Source organism: Pleurodeles waltl, chromosome 6, assembly GCF_031143425.1.
Source record: "Pleurodeles waltl isolate 20211129_DDA chromosome 6, aPleWal1.hap1.20221129, whole genome shotgun sequence".
Lineage (NCBI taxonomy): Eukaryota > Metazoa > Chordata > Amphibia > Caudata > Salamandridae > Pleurodeles > Pleurodeles waltl.
Window position 1 is genome coordinate 116,834,183 of NC_090445.1, and position 21,409 is coordinate 116,855,591.

The 21,409-nt window shown below is 44.2% G+C and overlaps 1 protein-coding gene across 3 annotated transcripts in view; it reads left to right on the forward strand.

The window, feature by feature from the left end:
• SRCIN1 (SRC kinase signaling inhibitor 1) overlaps positions 1–21,409 on the forward strand; it is a 758,648-nt gene that overhangs the window by 590,749 nt on the left and 146,490 nt on the right. For all 3 annotated transcript variants that reach the window (XM_069237488.1, XM_069237489.1, XM_069237490.1), the window contains 3 exons: positions 10,019–10,166; positions 14,721–15,057; positions 21,112–21,352. In XM_069237488.1, the coding sequence (XP_069093589.1) occupies positions 10,019–10,166; positions 14,721–15,057; positions 21,112–21,352 (726 nt within the window). The remainder of the gene's footprint in view (positions 1–10,018; positions 10,167–14,720; positions 15,058–21,111; positions 21,353–21,409) is intronic.

Consider the following 21,409-nt stretch of genomic DNA (forward strand, 5'->3'; position numbering starts at 1 on the left):
TGATATCCTCTGCATTATCTCTGGCCCCTTTTCCCGCCTGAAAAAGAGACCTCTACAGGAGTAGTTAGGCAATGATTCCAAACAGAGGGAACATTCGCTGATCTAATAAAAATCACTCCAGTCATGACAAAAGCTCTAACCTGATAGACGCAAGATGTATCTACAGGTTTAACGTTACTGTCTCAAATACCCAACAATGTGATAACCATGCATGCCTCCCTAGAGGGCTTGGGTGGCCATCTGCAGAATCTGCAAATCAGTAGAAGATGGTCTCAGATCAAAAGAGCATGCACATCAGTCGGCTGGAGATTAAAGCAATCTAAGTCTTGAACCTTCCCTACCAAGGATAACAGGTTTGTCAGTGTTAGTTCAGACGGACAATACCACCAGCATGCACTTTGTGAACAAACAAGGTAGCACAGGATCGCTAGCCCTTTCCAGGTAAGCTTAAGATATCTGCAACTGGATCATGACACACAGGATAACACTTCAAATGGAATGTATTCCCGGGACAAGCAACATCTTAGTGGATACTCTAAGCAGAACAAGGAACAGCTGCCATGAATGGGAGCTCGATCAGGTGACTCTGAATAAGATATTCTCTCTCTCTGGGTCAAGCCGGCTCTAGATCTCTTTGCAGTAGAAGAGAACCAGAAATGCCAGATTTATGCAAGTTGGCGTCCACATCCACGGTGGTGGGGGAATGTGTTTCTGATCAGATGGTCAAGGATATCTTCATACACTTTTGCCCAATACCTCTTATATCAACGGTTCTCAACAAGTTGAAGGCAGAACACAGTCACATAATCCTGATAGCCCCCAGATGGCCCAGACAGCATTGGTTCAAAGAGCTGCTCCTGTTGTCTGAAACCAACCACATTCACCTAAAATCGTCCAGGACACTATTGATAAATAACCAAGGCCAGGTGCTTCACTCATACCCGACTTCTCTCATCTTATCTGCATGACTCCTGAATTTCATGAGTTGGCAGATCTAAATATCCCCCAAGCCTGAAGAGACATACTAGCAAAAGCCAGAGCGGACACCACTGCAAAAACGTATAGATTGAACTGGGAAAATTTCTGTCTATGGTGTCAGAAGACAAATGTGCATCCTCTTCAAGCATCAACAGAACAAATTTTACCTTATCTCTTGTCTCTTGCTAAGTCAGAATTGGTTCATGCATCAATTAAGGTGCACCTTGCTGCAATCTCAAGAAGGATGCTCTTTCTCTCCTTCTTTGTGGTCTGATAGGATCAGTAAGCAATTCCTTGAAGGAGTATTCAGGGGTTTCCCTCCAATAAGGGCTCTTCCTCTTACATGACACCTGAATGTAGTGCTAACACATTTAAGAAAGAGGCCGTTTGAAGTTCCTGTCAAGGAAAGTAGCATTACTGCTGCTGCTAACATCAACCCAGTAAGTCAGCAAAATACAGGCATTTACAATTAAGGAGCCTTTACTACATTTACAGATGACTGTTATTCTCAGAACCAATTTGAAAATTATCTCAAAGGTCCCTTCGGATTTACATGTTAATGAGCCTGTAATACTAAGAACTTTCTTTTAGAATCCGCAGTCAGTAGCAGAAAGATTCCTGCATAAATTAGATTTGAAAAGATGTCTGAAATTCTGTTTGCATCGCACCAAACTGGTCAGGAAAACTAATCAAGTGTTAATAACATAGAAATAGTCGCAAAGGTGCTCCAGTCACAAGGGCAATCGTTGCTCAATGGCACACAGCTGTCATCCAGTTCTGTCATTACAAAGCTGGCAGACCTTTGACCATGTGCAGAGTGCTCAGATTTCCCTAGATTTGGGGAGCAGCTCTGGTTGTGCATACTGCACCTACACAAAGTGAATATACAAGATACTGGGAATGTCCCATCACTAGACAATGTACTGTCAAGGCGATTGGGGCTCTCCAGTCCTCACCACCCGGTGGGTCCTTTTGTTGCTCGCAGTTTTGGAGCAGTGCTAAACTACTTTCTACCAGAGGCAACAGCAGCAGCAAGTCTCCCATTGTTTTTCAAGGGTTGCTTATGGGGGTAATAACTCAAAGGGCAGGGATAAAGGTGGTAGAACAAAGGGAGCCAAGCAGTGACTCCTGCTCCCTTCCCCCGAGCATACAACACCTGTCAGAGATCACATACGGGGTTCCACCCACTATTGTAAAATATCACCTCCAACCAATTTGTTCTGTCCATTGTGCAACACAGCTATTGTCTGGAACTCACTGTTCCTACCAGAGCCTCCTCCAGGCGGAAGCAGCAGTCCTACTCCGCAAAGGGGCATTAGAGCCTGTTCCACCATACCACCATGGCAAAGGAGTATACTCCCTGATCTTTCCCATCCCAGAGAAAGACAGGTCCCTCAGGCCCATAGTCAGTCCAGGCCTCTCAATGAGTACATTCTGTTGAGCACTTCCACATGGTCAGCTCCTAGATGTCAGCAAGGCAACTCCATGACCGATCTCGACCTGAAGGACGCCTATTTCCACCTACCGATCCACCCTGCACAGCAGGTTCAAGTAAGTGGACAGCACTTTCAGTTCATAGTTCTGCCCTTCGGCGTATCTACAGCACTAAGACTCTTTACCAAATACCTTGAAGTGGTAGCCTCTTATCTCAGGATGAGTGGTGTACATGTATTTCCATACCTCAACAACTGGCTGACAAATGGTGAGAGCAGTGCCTTGCTCACACTCAAATCACCTTTGATCTCCTCTTTGAATAGTTAATCTGTATTGCTAAGTCTGCTTCACCATCAGTATGGGGGACACCTCCAACCACTTCAGGTGCAGTCCTTTTAAGAGGTGTTTCTAAACATAGTCATTGGGAAAGTGTATCCTTTCCGTGTGTGAGTTCAAACCTTCCAGCTCCTGCTGCCTCTTTTTTTCAGCCAAATCGCCAGTTGCCGGTCAGGACGCTGATGCGCTCCACGCATGATGGCCTCCTGCATCACCATCATTCCCTATGCTCAATTACACATGCACCCGCTCCAGGAGCACCTGGCAGCTCACTGGTCACAAGCAGAGGGTCTGTGGTAAGATATAGTGTTGATTTGGGGCAGCACCCAGTGCGCTCTTCAGTGGTGAAACGGCAACAACCTGTTGCACGGCAGGCTGTTTCTAGATCCAGTCCCATAAGTGACCATTATCGTAGGCACCTCCCTCATGGGTCCGGTGAGGGGGATATCTGCTGGATATGATGGTTTAAGGTTTATGAATGCCTCTTCAACTGTCTTCCTCATCAACACCTGGAGTTGCTGGCAGTCCAATTGGCTCTCAAGGCCTTTTATTGCCACTTGCATCACAAATCAGTCCTTATGAAAACAGAAAACATGACTGTCATGTATTACCTTCCAAAACTAGGGGGCTCATACTCTCCCCAGCTTTTGTGGCTGACACAGAGCATTTGGCATTGGGCTATCCACCACAGGGGTTTACCTGGTAGCGGAATACTTTCCATGATCGAACAACAGTCTTTCAGACCTACTCAGCTTGATGCTATAACAAGTCCACAAGTGGGAGCTGCACCCTGAAGTCCTCCTCCTGTAATTCCAACATTGGGAGTTTCTCGACATAGACCACCATTGCAGCTGCAGAAAATGGCAAATGCCTAAGCTTCGCCTCCAAGTGTCTGCACCCACAGTCCATAGGCAATGGACTATGAATTAACTGGTCAGAGATATTTGCTTACGCTTTTCTGCCTCTTCAACTTCTTCCATATGTTGCCCGGAGGCTAAGGTCGACATCTCCCATCCTCAACCTGGTGGTTCCCACCTGGGCAGGACAGAACGGTCTACAACCCTACTAAAGTTTTCAAAGTCCTACATGAGAAGCTCCCCAGCAGGCCGGACCTTCTCACTCACCACCTGGGCACAGTCAGGCATCCCAACCCCCTGCAGCTCAACCTAGCAATCTGACTCCAAAGGTCCTAGAGTTTGGTCATCTCAATTTACCAGCTGAGTGCTTGTCCATGCTCAAAGACTTGGCATCCTACCACCCGAGCCTACAGTGCACCAAAGTAGAAGAGATTTGTTCACTACTGCTTACCCGTTAATCCACTTATGCCTGCAATACAGGACAGTGTCTACTATATCCTTCATTTACAAGGCTCAGGTCTGGCTTATACTTTTGTTCGCTTACAATTGGCTGCACTAGCAGAATACTTGCAAAACTGGGACCAGTCTTCACTGTTCAGAGCCCCAGTCATTAAAGCCTTTATGGATGGACTTAGTTTTTTTAAATTTATTTTTTAACAGAATTTTATTGTTTCCATAAAGCTCAACATAGCAGCACTTAAGGCAACTTATATCAGGAGTATACAATTGTTCATGCACTGTAATGGCACAGAATGCTAGGTTGATTGTATGTCCTATCCATGAAGCTGAAGTGCATATTTTATCGTGTCAGAGTATAGGCCAGTTAATACTAATACAAGTAAACTGAACTCCCCCTTCTCACCTTTCCCCTGTCTCTCTCTACCATACTGTCTGATGTAGAATATTGGGTAACAACTTTCAGGAGCAACTTTTAGTGTAATCAGATTTCCCCCCATGGGACCCCAGTCTGTTTGATGCTATTCAGGCAAGTTCACTTGCCAAGCCCTCCCCAGATACAAGTGAGCTATTTGGTGTGTCTGTGACTGCTTCCGGGGCTATAAGACTATCCACCAAGTGTTCCCATGCTCTTGCTCTATTGTACCTCTTCCTCTTTTCCGTTCACGGAGTAGTACAGTGTTCTGAAAACCTGCCCATTTAGCCAGTTTCTACAACCATTTATTCAGCCTTGTTTCCCCTGTACCTTTCCACTGCATGGTTGACTCCACTTTGGCTGAAATCACTGCCAGGCCAGTAAATCTGGTAGTGGGTTTGCGTTTAGCAGGGTGAGGGAATCTTACCAGGAGGCAAGCCAACAGTGTGCAATGGATCACCCGGTTAGTAAGGTTGTTGACACAGTCCATTACTACTTCCCAAAACTCTGTCAAAGAAGGGCAGGCCCATACCATGCAAAACATTTCCGCACCAGGTTCCTCACATGTAGGACAGGCGGTCGTCGCTGTTGCTTAATGACTGTTGATCTTAGCAGGTGTGAGGAAAGCCCTGTGTAGGAAGTAAAACTGAATCAATTTAAATCTGGCATTGCGAGTGATGGTGGGCATGTTTGCCAGGATCTTCTCTCAGACTGAATAGTTAATCTGTGTCGCTAAGTCTGCTTCCTACTTGCCGTTCAGTTTTGTTAAAGCAGTAAGAACATTGGTGCGTATGGCTCCTTATAAGCATGAACCACTTTAAAGCAACCAGTTGCCGTACTGAGCAGTTGACAACATTGGTGTGCCGTGGTTTCTAAGTCTCCGTTTCCCCAGTGGTTTCTAATTGTAGCCAATATCATTCAGTGTACGAAAATGGACCCTCAGGGATGTCAAATTCCACTGCTAAGTCCTCAAAGGGGAGCAATGCTCCATCTCTGTAAAGGTCTCCTATGAAGGTTATCCCATAGGCAGTGCACCCCGTTGTTCTTCCCAATGCTCCCTCATGGGCCATCAGTTCCAGACACTGTAGTGACAGGTCTGGCAAGTAAGGTGTATAGGTGTGTGCTCACTTTAAGTAGCATAGACAGCAATGATGTACCACCAAGAGTTCTTGAGTTGAAGTGGGCAGACGCCGCTGGGGAACCAGGAGGACCATGGAGATGTCCCGCAGGTCAGGAAGCGAGGCAATAGTTCCCAGTTATGGGTGCATTCTATAGCAGTGGTTCCCCAACCTGTGGTCCGGGAACCCTTAGGGATCTGCAAAGCCTCATCAGGGGGTCCATGCAGCTCAGAAAAATAACTAATATTAAAAGATTAATAATGTGTATGTAAATAAAGAGGCTAAATGTACAATTGAACATTTTAAAATGTTCTATAAATAGCAAGGGATTTGTATTTGGTCGCTAAAAATTAAATTAGTATCCTCTGAATGATTTGTGGGAGCAGTACAGGTGCATCAAATAGAATATCGTGTGAACAATATGTGGCTTCAATTGAATATAGAAAAGCTCCAACCTCTAACTTTTTTTTTAATGCAAATGAAATAACGTGTTATCATTTGTATATGTGTTTGATGGAATGCTTGTTTCCTTATTGTTTTGCGGTTCAGATCATCTATGTTGGGCCTGAGTCCGTGGCTTCCAGTAATGACTGAGTGGGGGGGGGGACCCCTGATTCTAGTAATGATTGAGTGAGGGTCCTCAGGCTGGCTCCAGTTATGAAAAAGTGGGGGTCTACAGACGTCAAAAGGTTGGGAACCACTGTTCTATAGTATTTCCATTGATTAAACTATTGCAGTTGTGCTGCTACGTAATGCCTCTAGGTCTGGTACTGTTATTCCTCCCTCTGTCACAGAGTGCTGCAGTGTGGACAATGCCACCCTGCATCTACCCGCCCCCAGATCAGCTCCAACAAAAGTAGTCCAGGTCCCGGAAAAGACAGCTAGGAACCAGCAGAGGCAATGTGGAGAAAAAGTAAAGTAATCTTGGGAGTGCACGATCTACCAGTGACGTATAATGGCAATGATTTCCAGACATTTACACTGGATTGGAGCACTCCAACAGCCACTCCAATATTATCATCTAACAGGTCTGGGTAATCGTGGTGTACTTTAACTCCTAATTATTTCAGACAGATGGCGTTACAGGTGAGGCCACCCAAGTTTTGGGGTGGAGTGGAGTCTCTACAGAGTGGATATAAATGGGACTTCTGCCAACTGATGTGCAGGTCCAACACTGTACCAAAGCACCCCAGTAGATCTATTGCCCCAGGGGAGTCTATTGGCCCAGGGGAATCATATTATCAGCATACATTGGTTTGTAGTGGGACTGTCCTCTAACCTCTAAACCACGGTAAAATCTACCTGTGCTCATGCTGCAGGCCAGAGGCTGTACCTCTATGCCGAACAATAATGGGGGGAGGCACACCCCTGTCTGGTTCCACGACCTGTGGAGTCAGTCATATATTGATCTGTGCGGACACACGCTATGATATCAGAGTAAAGGAGCTTGGTCCATTGTATAAGCTTGGGACCTGCACCCATCCGTGCTATGACCCGATGGAGGAAGTCCCATTTCACGCTGTCAAAGACCTTCTCTACGTTTGTTGCCATAACTACTGCTGTTCTGTGATTGGTGTGGATCAGGGAAGACATGTAGTGAGGCTACAGGTCAGTCATGATGCACAGTGTCCACGTTCCCAGTTCAGGAAAGGTAACATTGGATTATGATCGGAGGCCTTTCGACCTAGGTATTTTATATTGTGAACTGCTCCGTGGACAGTTGGTGTCCAGAGGAAGGTATCAAGACGAACATGAAGTTCATGCATGCCAGAGTAAAATGAATAGTCAAGTGACACAGGAAGAAGGTGTCTCAAAGAGTCCACCAGACTCCACTGTGTCTGGCAGTCTGAGAAAGCGCGCAACAGGCGGGTCACCGGGGAGTTTTAGCAGTGGCTGAGACTGATCAAGGGCAGGATCAGCAATGCTATTGAAGTCTTCTCCCAGTAATACGTTTTGCGTCAGATACGTCCCTGCTCTACCCAGGTTGCATTCTACCCACAAGAAGGCTGCCTCCATTGCCTTTCTGGGAAACATCCACTTAGCTGTAAGGCAACTCCCTGGTCCACACCACACGTGTACTTAACACTACTGTGTGGATGTCCTAGCTTATCAACAAGCCGCAGTGGGCCTGGCTGTTCTACCTACACTTCTTCAATCTTCTGTACCATCCTCTAGCTAACCACCACTTTAGGGGGACAACTGCTTTACAGTCTGTGCAGAGCATGTGCATCTACAGCTACACATGCCACAAATGGAATATTTTACCCTCGAAGCATCTATTTATGGCATGTAGTGCTGTAGATTAACATGCCCCCATGTCCTCCTCGAAAGCCTTTGGCTGTTGCAGATACTTTTCCTCTGTTTTACTTTTCATACATTCCTTGGCATGGTCATCTTCTGTCACTTTCTTTTCCATCTCCATCCTCACTCGCTGTGCGGGAAAACAATCAAACAATGAACAGTCTAACAATGGAACCGATGACCATGCACAGTACCAGTCACCCTGTGACTCAAAAGACTTCTTCGAAGAAAAACAAGTTGTACATGTCCAAGCCCAACACTACATGGCAGAAGTATGCAGAGCATGTGAATCTACAGCACTACATGCCATAAACAGATGGAAGGAAAGTAATTTAATCTTAAAGTCATTTCAGCATTCCATTTGAAGTAGGAAATGTGACTCTCAGAATTTCGGATGTAGCATAAGACCTCTTTAACCTTGATGTGAAATCTTTTCTGTGGGAACATAAATCATTTAGGTCAACAAGCATTGGTACTTATCATTACTGGAACACGGGTAACAAGATTTAAAAATTGATCTGGGCCCCAGTCACAGTGAACAGGTGTATTTCTGAGTAAACACATGTAGGCAACTATTCTCTTTTTTACCCCACAGAATCTTTTGTGCTGAATATTGCCTCTGTGCCCATATAGACACAGTAGCATGGGTTGGAGCCCGGACATGGGTACATCAGCCAGAAAATGTAGCACTGGATTTAATAGAAAACAATGGGGCAGGCCTGTAGAGATTGTGCAGTCTCTCTCATTGTTTGAAGACTTAAAAGTAATACATCTGCTATACAGTGTGACCGCTTTACCACTTTAGGCAACAACGGTGATTGAGAGTGGCTCAAAAAGGGGATAGTTAGTATGGTTCGGTGTTGTATCCCAGTAAGGCTTTCACCCATTCAAGAGCAGAGAACTGTGATCATATGAACAACACAGTGAATACAGTAATAGAAATAGGAGAGGCACACAATTTTGCTCCAGTAAAGCCCAAGAGAACAAGTTAAGCTACAAGAAATATCACTGCAAAAGTACCAGGAATTCCCAGACCAACAATTAGGCATACTCAAAGACCATACATAGAAATCTATGAAATGTGCTAATGCTAGAGAGACCCTACTTTCTTCTGAAAGAGTCTAGTAAAGGCATATTGCTTCAACCTTCAGAAGTGTCTTGCTTAGAGATTTAATGATCTCATCAGAAAGGTTTAAATTAGCAATATCAGCAGTGTTTCTCAAATGGCTTAAAATAGTAGTTCTATGGCTCTATGCTATACGTAGAGAACAAAAACACTGATTGGTAAATTGTCCCACCTTTTTAAATTTAAAAACATTATTTCACAAAATATATGCTGTATGATCAAGCTCATTGGCTAACTAATGTCACTATTGAATAACATGGTTTCTTGCCTATTGAAGATTTATTTTCAAACCTTCATGTAGATGAAAAAGGAAATAAATACGAAATGATTGTTAAAACATCTACAACTGACTTATTTTGACTGTACTTGTGCACTTTACATATACTGAGTAGCAGAGTGCTAACTTAAATACCTTCTTTTTTTATGCTATTAAGTCATTTATTGTGAGAAGGACCAGACAGAATGGAGTTCCATTAGTACATGAATATCTAATATGGATATTATCAGAAGATCATTATTTAAATTACGGAGGCATGTTCTCCCATCTCAGCAAATTAGCAACCATTACTCTTTTGGGTCACAACATCTCACAAATAAATATCCTTACCATTACTGCATAGGGAATATCATAATTACTTCTAGAATAAACATAGGACTGCATATAGAATGGTCTGAAGCAGGGATCCCATGTCTGCATTTAAATGGGCTGGTATAAAGAGACTGTGCGTGCTTCAATAAGTTCTGGTGTATCTGGCATAATGATGTTCTGCAAGATAAAAACGTAAGTTGACAAGCAAGCAAGAAAGTCATCACTGGAAGAGATATTCTATGTGTCCTTTTGGACTGCTTGGAGGTAGAGCAGGATGCTGAGAACAGAGGATGCTGAGTCAAATGAAGATAGATAAGTGCTGATTCCCTATCTTTGAATTGTTGCGGAATTATGTTTATATAGCAACATTTCTACTATCCTTGTTTCTACCTTCTTCCTTTCTTGCAGCTCATTTCCCCAGTCTGCAGAGTAAGATGCGTGTGATCTTGCGTGTTGAAGTGGAAGCTGTGAAATTCCTGAAGGAAGAGCCCCAGCGATTGGATACTTTACTGAAACGCTGTAAATCAATGACTGATACTCTGGCTCAGATCCGAAGGTGAGAACCTCATTGTATAATGACATCCTCCTCTACATGCTGTGAGACCTCAAGCTCTCTTTACTAGAGAATTTCTACCTTGGTGCTGAAGAAATTATGCCTTCCTCAGGCATTGCCAGCCCATTCTATACACTCTCCCACTTATTTCCCTGAAGCCCTACAAAACATCACTTGCCCATCCCTTTAAAATCCTATTTCAGAATGCACACATTATACTTCCGTCCTTGGAAGCCATATGTCCAAGGCGTGTGTGGCTGCAAATATACATGCTGTGCATACTCCTGCCTTGAAGAAGTCTTTTGAGGCATGAGGTATAGTAACTCCTCCTCTTGCTACTAATGCACATGGTCATCAGCTCCATTGTTAGATTGCTTTCTTTCGCTGTCAAATTCGGACTTGTGCTCTGGGTTGACATTGTTGGAGTGCTCGTTTTTGGTACACACAGGTTCCTCCTGCTATATTATTTTTTGATCTTGTCTCCCTTACTCTCTGTCTCGGGTCAATGTTTGGTTACGTCACAAGTAGGGCTAAGTCGACCCTGGCCCCACCTGGGCCTTGCCCTTTGGTGCATGCATCCTGTACCTCAGTCAGGTCACTGTACCATACCTCAACGGTGATGGAGCGGACACCATTCTGATATTGTCATTGCTGCCATGCGAAATATCCTCGAACCACCCTCCATCAGGTCTGCAACTTGTTCCTGTTGCCTGGACACAATGAAGCTGCCTGCGATGCTTGCCATTCTAGGAAGACTCTTCACAACTGTCTGGCACGTCAACTCTGGATGTTGCGTAGGAGTGGCAATGCAATGACACCATCGACTTCTTCGGTCTCAAGGAAACCGAGGGGGAGCATCATTTCGAACCATTGGCTGCAGATGAAGAAGCTTTCTCCCAGAAAAAAACTCTGGCTCTGATCTGAAGATTGAGGACCTTCCGTCAGCCTACCAGTCCATGAGTACAGCACCTCCTCCTCCTCAGGATTACTGTTGACCTGAGCAGCCCTCTGTCAGACGGCACACAGCCACTCTGCAGCACCAGAGCCAGGCCCTAAGACCACCACTGCCTTCGGGCGGTGACAGCACTGATAAACCACTCAAGATGCACCGCCCAGCTGCGGCTCGGTGCAGATGAAACCTTTGTCACTGTCCGAAATCGAAACCGCCCTCGGAGCCGATGACTTTGACATCAACCAGCAGGACCAACATCATTTCTGGAATGGTCGAACCGATTCTCCACAAACTGCAGATCATTCTTGCAAGGCAGAAACACCTGGTCATCTGCCCCATATGGTCCTTCTCTTTGTTGGTCCTCTGGGGTCTGCTGCTGTTCCTCCCTCGAAATACCAGCTCACCTTCTAGGAAGCCTTGAACATTCGAATTCCACCAAAGCAGTGCTAGAAGGTAAATAAGGCTACCAGCACTTTACCTCACACACATCCATCCACAAACATCCCCCTGTTTCTCAGTCTTCACCTTTCCCACCTGTTTCTCTAGTGGACCTCCTTGACATCACACCCTAGGGGTCTCCTCACTCTGACATGGGTGGACGTGGGAGAGAAGGCAACATATTTGACACCCCTCCACAGGGTGACCCTGTCATGAGGTTATTTTAGCATTAACACAGGCACATTATTTAGCCCTGGGCTTAAGGCCTGTGCCCTCTCACTTATTACATTTTGCTTTTATTCTTTTTCTAATTTTAGCAAAGCTTCATTTTAGTGGAGATGTTTTTTATTATTTTATCAGTTGCCCTTTCACGCAGATTTAATTCATTTTTTGCACAACATTTTCACCTTGTGCTCAATCTAGGGCTGTACACGATATTTACCAGGTATTGCCGGTTCAAAGAGTGCATTGTCTACCCTACACAGAAAAATATGCGGTGTCACGTTGGGCAGTTCATAGAATAACATATGTTATTATAAAACATCACACTGCCCACACCAGGGTAGAGGGGACATGTCAGCCAGCTTGTCAGCTTGCACGTCGTCGCAGTTTCTGCAGAAACATTTTGGTTCTTCTTCATCTATGTGCAGACTAACAGATGTCTCCTTCACCTCTAAACACAGGTATGGGGGTTGGGCTTCCTTCACGGGACCAAAAGGGAAGATTAGCGCTACCAAAGCTATTGGCTCTTATGTAAAAAGTTAGTAGTCTAGGTAGGGATATAAGGGACACTATTGTGACTATGTGGTGGGACTCTTCTTGTGTTTCACCTTCCTGGTCACTTCTGTAATAACACTGTGTTTCATTATCCTCATAATCACAATTCATGCCTTTTTACGCACAAAACAGTTGCTTCAATAAAATATATTTTGAACCAATATCCTGCTTCTGTTTGTCCTTGCATGTATGAGACTTCTATAACTGAGAGAAAGGGGTACGATCTGTTCCACCACGACTAGCTTGCTGCTAGCTAGCCAAAGGTGTTAGCCAGACAGCTGTCATATGGTTTGGGATCAGACGCAGTCCCCCTTACTCGGTGGTGCTGCCGCCCAAATTCCAGCAGTCTCATTACTATAACAGGAGTCTATGACGTGGCACCGCCAACGTTGGTTAGGCACTGATTTTACGGATCTCCCAAGTATCTCAGTCTCATTTCATGCAAATTCATGCTAACTACCTTACATAGAGAAGTCCGTGGTATTAGGGGATAGCTTCCTTAGGTGGATAGGTAGTACCTATTTGACGCTGTAGGTTATTAAAGTTTGAACTCTTAAAATGATTCCCCATTTGGTGTTTCTATCTCTGAACCATTAAATTCCACTTTAAAAAATGGTGGACCAAAACAGGGCCGTAATTGCAGTAAACATGGGACTCCCTCTCACAATACATCTGTTAAATAATGGCCTCACAGATGAGGGAGGAGCAGTTACATTTCTTGTTGAGGCTCACAACGCATACAGTACAGATTTTTTTTATTCTTGGGTCACTTTTCCAGCAGCAAATGGGAATACACACATTTCATCACTACACTCAAGCAGATGCACGTGCATAATACAGACCATATGCGTACTTAGAAATACCACTACCTTATCAAGAACACCAAAATTGGCTTGACGGCTTCCAATCCCATGTAACACAAAACAATAGACTAGGTCCTTTAAATAATGACAGACCTACATAGCCAGGATTGGCTTCCTATACTCCACATCCTAACACAGATACAATGGCAGTAACAGATGTACTCCACCTATACACTAATTTAGTAGAGATAAATAGACGATGAATGCAATTTGTAATGCAGATTTTGAATACCACCCCAGCAAGGGCTGCTCTAGCACAACCACATGTGGCCACAGCTGCCATTAATCCTACTACTATGCATTCATTTATGGATAAAGTACCCACCAAGTGTGAAGAGTTTGCGTTTTGGTTAGCACAAAAAATGTACGCATTGGAAGCAGTATTTCCCTGTATGGGACCCCAAGATAAACATAGAAATCTTAGTGTGCTTGGGGACTGGGATTCCAGTGATGTAGACCCACTGGGGGACACGGACCCTGACCTGTACCCTGCCCATTCCACCCCACTGGAGGATTCCATGTCCTATGAGGAACTCATTGATAGGGCCGCCTTATTCCCTAAGGTGGATCTTCATACAGACTTCCTTCTTGAAACCCTCTCCTCCGCTCACCGCGCTACTCAGTACCTTCCCATGCTTAAGGGCATTCTACACCATTTGCTTGACATTTTTGAGGACCCTGTCCGAGCCAGTGGTGTAACACCTGGGGTGGTTAAAAACTATAAAGTGTCCCCTACTGACCCCATTTACATTTGTGGCCAGCTCCTGCCCGACTCTCTGATGGTCACTACAGCTCGTAAGCTAGACAACTCCCAGGCCAGCAGTGATGCTTGCCAACAGAGCAGGAGATTAAGAGCATAGATGCATTGAGCAAAAGTGTGGCAGACATGAGTATGAACACCATGTGAATCTACAGCACTACATGTCATGAACAGATGATTATAGCGTAAGTGTCATTTTCCTTCTCCATAACACTACAACATATGTACATTGCCATGCCCTTATAACTATTCCTTAGCATAATACGAATGAAGCATTCTTCCCTGTAACCATGATCATTTTTCTCAATAACAAACACCTTAGTGTAATACACATTAAACTTTTCCCCTGGAACCATGAAAATATGCTACCCCATTTATCTATACAGGAGTTTCTCACCATAATCCTTGCAAACATACCCTTATGAGTAAATGAAATGTCCTTAGACTCCTATAAAACATCCCCACCTTCTCCAGTCAGAGACTAATTATTTCTTGTTGATCCACAGGCGATGTCTTTCAAACCTAATTACCTATGTTGGAAATATTTACTACTCCTTGATGTGTTAAGATCCTTCATCCCCAGGTGGTTTTCAAATCAACACTCTTTATTTTAGAGCACTGTCTTGTCCACTAACCCTGTTTTGCTTGACATTTTCTAAAATCCGGTGGACTAGTAAAGAACCCTGCCACATATGGTATATTTTTGAAAACCCATGTCCTTTGCTCTGTTGACTTCCATTTTGCCTTTCACTTTACTTTCCTCGCAGGCAAGTGGAAGAAGGCGTGTGGACTCCAGCGGACAACCTCCACAACCAATCCCCAAAGCAGGTGATTGCTGAAAATGAATTCACTAAAACATCAGACTTTGAGTTTCCTACAAGCCCCCCCATGAACTTTCATGAACTGACCTCTTCACAAACTCCTAGCTGGGAGTCTCCGAGTCATGGAGGTCCCGGGTACATCCAAAATGTCTCTGGCAGCCAGACAAATCAACAGCGCTGTCACAATCCTTCCCGAGCTGGAGAGATGGTGGCAGTCAAGACTCAGACTGGTCCTGAAGTCCCAAGCAAGAGGATGAGTGCAGACAAATCCGTCTCCGTTGAGGTAAGGCTTATACTTTGGGTCTCATTATGAGTGCTCCACTAAAGTCATGTTGCTATACCACACTGGAAATTACTAATACCACAGGATCCATTTTGTATGTAGTATGGTATTACTGCATCATTAAGCGTGCCATTAACCGAAATGGGAGATGGCGATAATAACTGATCCTCAGAACTGAGAATGTTATTTATCCCCCAGGGACATGCTGCAAGGTTTTACCTATCAATCTTATGTGTCAGTGAAATTACAAGGTGTAACTGTGGCGTAGAGTATTTCACTCTGGTTGTATATTGTTCAAGGTTCCTGTTCCACTATAATATAAATATTTGTCAAGAGCACAAATCTTCTTAGAGTCTCCTGACACAAAAAACGTAAGGGGTCACCTAACCAAGCAGGGTTTGTACTGCTTATGGAATAAAGAGGAGTGTCAGACCCTTGACAGTTCTAGAAGGAGTGGGTGCCATGAGTAATACACAAACTCTGAGAAGAAGCACTCTGCAAGATTTTTCTAAACTGTTTGAAACACTAGATTGTTAGTAGTTATAGAACACAATTGTTTGCTGAGCTCCTAAGGGATGGTATGTCAGTGCTTTACGGTAGGAGCCCAACCATTGATGATTCGATTAAACATGTATAAAACTAGCTTTCTAAAGACCAGCTTTCTATGTATATTCAAGCGTCCCCTGTTGACTCTCTACTGAATGCGGCTCTCTATGACCTTGTAGAGTCTATAGTTGGCCCTGTATTCTCTGGCACCTACAGTTACCTTGTGCTGTCTCTTTCTGATTTGGCTTTATATTGCTTGTCATTCGTTTCTTCTAACACTGCATTTCCAAGAGTCCGTTTGTCCTTATAGTATAGAGTAGTGGTTCTTCAAATTCTGTGACTCCTGAGGACCAATTCCCCCCCCCACCCAACCTAATCTTTACTGGAATTTGGGAACCCCCACTGAATCGTTGGAATCCAACAACCCCACTGAGCCACTATTGGAATCCTGGGACCCCTTGCTAAGCAATTTTGATGATTCGAACAGCTAAACAATATACAAAATTATGGAAACAAGTATTCATTAAACAAATACACAACTTATGAACTGTTTTATTTTATTCACAGGCAATTATAAACAAATCAAACTTTTAATGTTAATGGAAATGTTGAAACATTTTTAAATGTAATCAAGGGCACCCATCTTCCATACTGTATTCTGTTTGATGCACTTGCACTGCTCCCACAAATCAATCTGAGAATACCAACTTAATTTTTAGTCTCCAATTTCAGATTCCTTCACATTTACAGAATGTTTTAAACATTTTAAGTTTACATTTTGCTTCTTAAATTATATATGTTTTGATTATCTGTTAATATTAATCTATTTTCTAAGTAGTTGCAGACCCCTTCAGTAGGCATTGCGGACCCCCAGTGGGTATAGACTGTACAGAGTGTATCCCTTATGTGTTTCTCTTGATCATGCTCTGCCTATGGTTTCTGTTGTTTATCTGTACTTTGGGGTATAAAGTCAGACACCAACATCTTTGACCTGTTTCTGTGCTGGTCATGTATAATCCTTAATCAGGTACTGCCTTTATTGTCCGGAATCCAGTATGCTTCTACATTCATGGTTTCCCTTCTGACAGTGTAATGTCGCTCTGTCTGACTTTCTTTTTCAGGGTCCTTATTTGTTTCATAGTATACAGTATTTCCTTTCTAACATAATTGTATTCCCAATTTTTAATCTGTGTGTGCAGTTTCCTCTGTATAGTTAGGCGCCAGCTCTGGTTGTGTATTTGTTGGGATCAGCCATTGTCTATGGGGTGGGATTCTGTGTGTGTGTGTGGGGGGGGGGGATGTGTGTGTGGGCGGGCACTTTTTTTCATGCGTCTCTTCAGGGCCTGATTTGCCTAGCATTTCTTTTATTTATAACTATGTATTGAGTGGCCACTATTACTCCTGCATCGTCTGAGGTCCTTTGTTGGCACTAAAAAAAAATTACATCTATACCTATTCTAAGTACACCTGCTATTATTGTTTTCTGCCATCTGGTAGTTGAGCTTGGAAAGAATTTTTAAAAAACATTTAAATGTGAGACCCTCATATATGGATTTAATAATTTTCACCTGGTCGAAATTCTGCCCTTCCCTTGTTTGGAACATATATTTTCGATGGCATATGGGCTTGTAGATACACATTCTCTGCATACTCCTGCCATCTAGTGTTGGGTTCAGAGTGTTGCAAGTTGTTTTTCTTCGAAGAAACATTTTCGGGTCACAAGATCGAGTGATTTCTCCTTCTCGTTGATACTGGACATGGGTATGACTCCTTTGTTAGATTGTTTTCTCTCTGCTTTCAGGTTCAGACGTGTGTGTCTTCGCTCCGTCTTTGACTCGCTCCAGTTCAAAATCTTCCCTTCCATTTTCTCCTTATCTACGGCATTGTTTCTCAATCACGTATTCCCATGTTCGCGTTAGTCTCCTCTCGACGGTCTGGGCACCGACCATGGCCCTAGGTGGTGACCTCGCCCGTTTGTGAGCCTATCTCACCAGTCAGCACCGTAGAGTATGCTGAGCTGATGGAACAGATGCCGAAAACCACAGCGACAAGATCTTTGGAGCAGAAGGACTCTAGCCAGTCATCAGCTACTCCTTTACCTGTGGAACCCATTGTGGATATCATGGAAGCTTGACAGCACAGCCTCCATATCCAGGAGAGTATGGGGCCCATTATTGCTCCCCCCCCCTGTACTTTGGAAGAGGAAATTATCCTTCCAAGAGGCTTTGGACACTTCTCCACCTCCAAAGAAGGTTACCAAGGACAAGGCTTCCACTACACACCTACAAAGCTTTCTCCAACTCTCCATCCTGCATCTCCTCCATCCCCTGCTTTTCCTCCACCTCCCACCCCTCTTCATTCACCTCCCCCAACTACTGCAGGAGACTTTAAACAGCAGGACCCAGATCCATGGGACACTTACGACCCTAATCCCATGTTGACCGACGACCCAGATTTGTACCCCGAAGGCGCAGACAAAATTTTTAAAGAACCTGTCCGCTCTAGGGTTTCCCACCTAGAGTTGTTAAGATACGTGTGCTCTCACTGACCTGCAATATTTCAGGTCCTAGGTCCGTCCAGACTCCATAGTGGCCACCAAAAGGTCCAATGGTCAGGCCACAAGGGACTCTCCTCCTCCAGATATGGAGAGTAAAAAGCTGGATGCTGCTGGCAAAAGGGTGGCTACCTAGGCAGCCAGTCATTGGCACATCGCCACTTCACAGGCCTTGCTAGCGTGATATGACCGGGCTCTCTTGGATGAGATGGTGGAGCTCCTCCAATTTCTCCCAGATGAGCACAGAAAAAATAGATTGTTGCATATGGGCAAACAATAGCAAATAATTTCATCTACTGCCCTAAATGCTGCACAGATAGCTGCATGCCTTTTTAACAGTAGCTTCGATGCTCTGGTTTGAAACCAGAGGTCCAGCAGGCAGTGCTCAATATGGCCTTCAACAAAGGTCACCTTTTCGGCCCTCAAGTGGACTCCACCCTTGAGAAGCTGAAAAAAAAAAAACAGACACCGCAAAATCCATGGGTCCTCTTCTGTTCCCCTAACAAAGGAGCACTTTCCGTCGCCCCACAATCAGAATTGGTTACAAATCTGGAACCTCAGAGGTGTCTACTTCCCAGCCCAGACAGCGTTCAGCTTCATATTCTAGTGGTTTGTTCAGGGGATCCTATAGAGGCAATAACAACTGAGGCAGAGGTAACAGCACCGCCACTCAAGGCACGAACTCCTCTGCAAAGCAGTGACTTCCGCCATTCCTTCCCATCCCCCCCCCACTCCACACTTCAAAATTTTCATCTAGAATGGCTCAACATCACTGCGGATCTATGGGTTCTTTCCATTATCCAGCATGGTTATTTTCTGGAGTTCATTACCAATCGTACAAACAGTCCCCTTCACACTCACAGACTAGCCCAAGAACATCTCCTACTTCTCAAACAAGAAGTTTAGGCCCTTCTTCTCAAAGGGACTATCAAGTCTGTTCCCATACACAACCAAGGATCAAGAGTATATTCCCAATACTTTCTCATTCCCCCAAAAAACAGCTCTCTCAGGCCTATTCTGGACCTCTGACCATTAAATCACTACATTCTCTCAGAACACTTTCACATGGTTACTCTTCAAGATGTTATTCTGCTTATACAACAAGGTGACTTTAACGGCCCTAGATCGTAAAGGATGCCTACTTCCATATCCACATCCACCCCGCACATCAAAAATACCTAAGATTTGTGGTTACAGGCAAACACTATCAGTTCACAATCCTGCCTTTCGGAGTCACAACTGCTTCCAGAGTCTTCACGAAGGGCTTAGCAGTAGCTGGTAGCCCCCACTTGGGCACGTCAATCATGGTGCCCCACACGAGAGGCTCTCTAACAAGTCGGACCTTCTCATTCAAAATCAAGGACAGATCAGACATCCAGACCCCAAGTCACTCAACCTTGTGATATGGCTCCTGAAGTCATAGAGTTTGCTTACTTAGGATTGCCTGCGGAATATACGAACATTCTCAGGAAAACTCATAGACCCCCAACCAGAGCATGTTATGCTGCAAAATGAAAACGTTTGTATGCTAATGCCAACCCAAATGTATTAATCCCATTAAAGCTGCTGTTCAAGACATTGGTAGTTGTTTGCTACACTTACAGAAAGCAAAATTTAGCTCACACTTCCATTAGTTCACATCTTGCAGCTAAAGCTGCATAACTACAGAAAAAGACAGCATAGTTCCTTGTTCAGAATCCGAGTCATTAAAGCTTTCATAGAAGGCCTTAAAATGATTATTCCACCCAGAATGCATCCTGCACCATCCTGGAACAAACCTCAAAATTGTGCTTACAAGGCTCATGGGCTCTCCTTTTGAGCCACTTCATTCATGCCCTCTTCAGTATATTTCTTGGATAGCTATCACATCACTCAGGCGTGTTAGTGAGCTCCAGTCCCTAACCATAGAAGAGCCTTTCTATCAGATCCATAGGGACAATGTGGTCCTTTGCACAAACCCGAAGTTCCTTCCTAAAGTGGTTTCACAATTCTATATAAACCAATCCATTGAGCCACCAGTCTTTATTCTGCAGCCTGGCTCAGTTACAAGAAGAGCTCTACACACTTTAGATATTAAACAAGCACTTATGTTTTACATTGACAGAACCGAATATTTTAGGAAAACGAAAAAGCTCTTTGTAACTTTTTCACTACCTCACAAAGGCAGTCCAGTATCCAGAAAGAGCATAACTAGATGGATAGTAAAATGTATACAAACTTGCTGTGCTAAAGCACAGTCTACTAGAAAAAAGGAGCCACTATGGCTTTCCTTGGAAACATACATATAGCTGACATTTGTAAGGCAACTGCATGGTCTACACACATACATTTGCAAAGCTTTACTGTGTGGACGTACTAGCATGTCAGCAAGCCAAAGTAGGTCAAGCTGTGCTACAAACACTTTTTCAGTAAACTGCAACTCCCACAGCATTTATGGAGGGCTGCTTTACTGCCTATGCAGAGCATGTGTATCTAGAACCACACAAGCCATCAAACTGAAAATGTTACTTACCCAGTAAGCATCTCTTTGTGGCATGTAGTGCTGCAGATTCCCATGTGCCCTTCCTCCTCCCTGGACGCCTGTGGCCGTTTCAGTTAGTTTATACTTTTATATAGTTGTACATATGTAGTTACAATTTCATGGGCATCTCTTTCTCTATACTTCCTCTACACTCCTTTTCTCACCTGCCTGCGGGAAAAAAAATCAATCAGAGGAGTTAATGTACATGCACAGTATCCCTGAGAAGGAGGAATCACTCGATCCTGTGAGTCGAAAATGCTTAATCGAAGAAAAACAACTTGCAACAATTCGGACCCAAACCTAGATGGCAGGAGTATGCAGAGCATGTGAATCTACGGCAATACATGCCATGAACAGATGCTTACTGGGTAAGCAACATTTTCCTTTCACACCTTCACTTTGGTTACGGTGTTTTTGTTGACTTTGTTGGCAGGCAGCAGAACGTGATTGGGAGGAAAAGAGGGCAGCTCTTACGCAATACAGCGCCAAGGACATAAACCGCCTCCTGGAGGAGACCCAAGCTGAACTTATGAAAGCCATTCCAGACCTGGAGTTCGCAGCCAAGCACAAGCAGAGTAGCAGCACAATGTCTACACCAGAGCACAAACCCACCAAACCAATGCACACATCTAAGGGAACAACGAAAATAGATCCCAATGGGCGCAGGGGTTCAGGTAAGAAAAACACAATGTGATATCACAGTCTAAGTCAGAATCATTTGAAAAATCTCA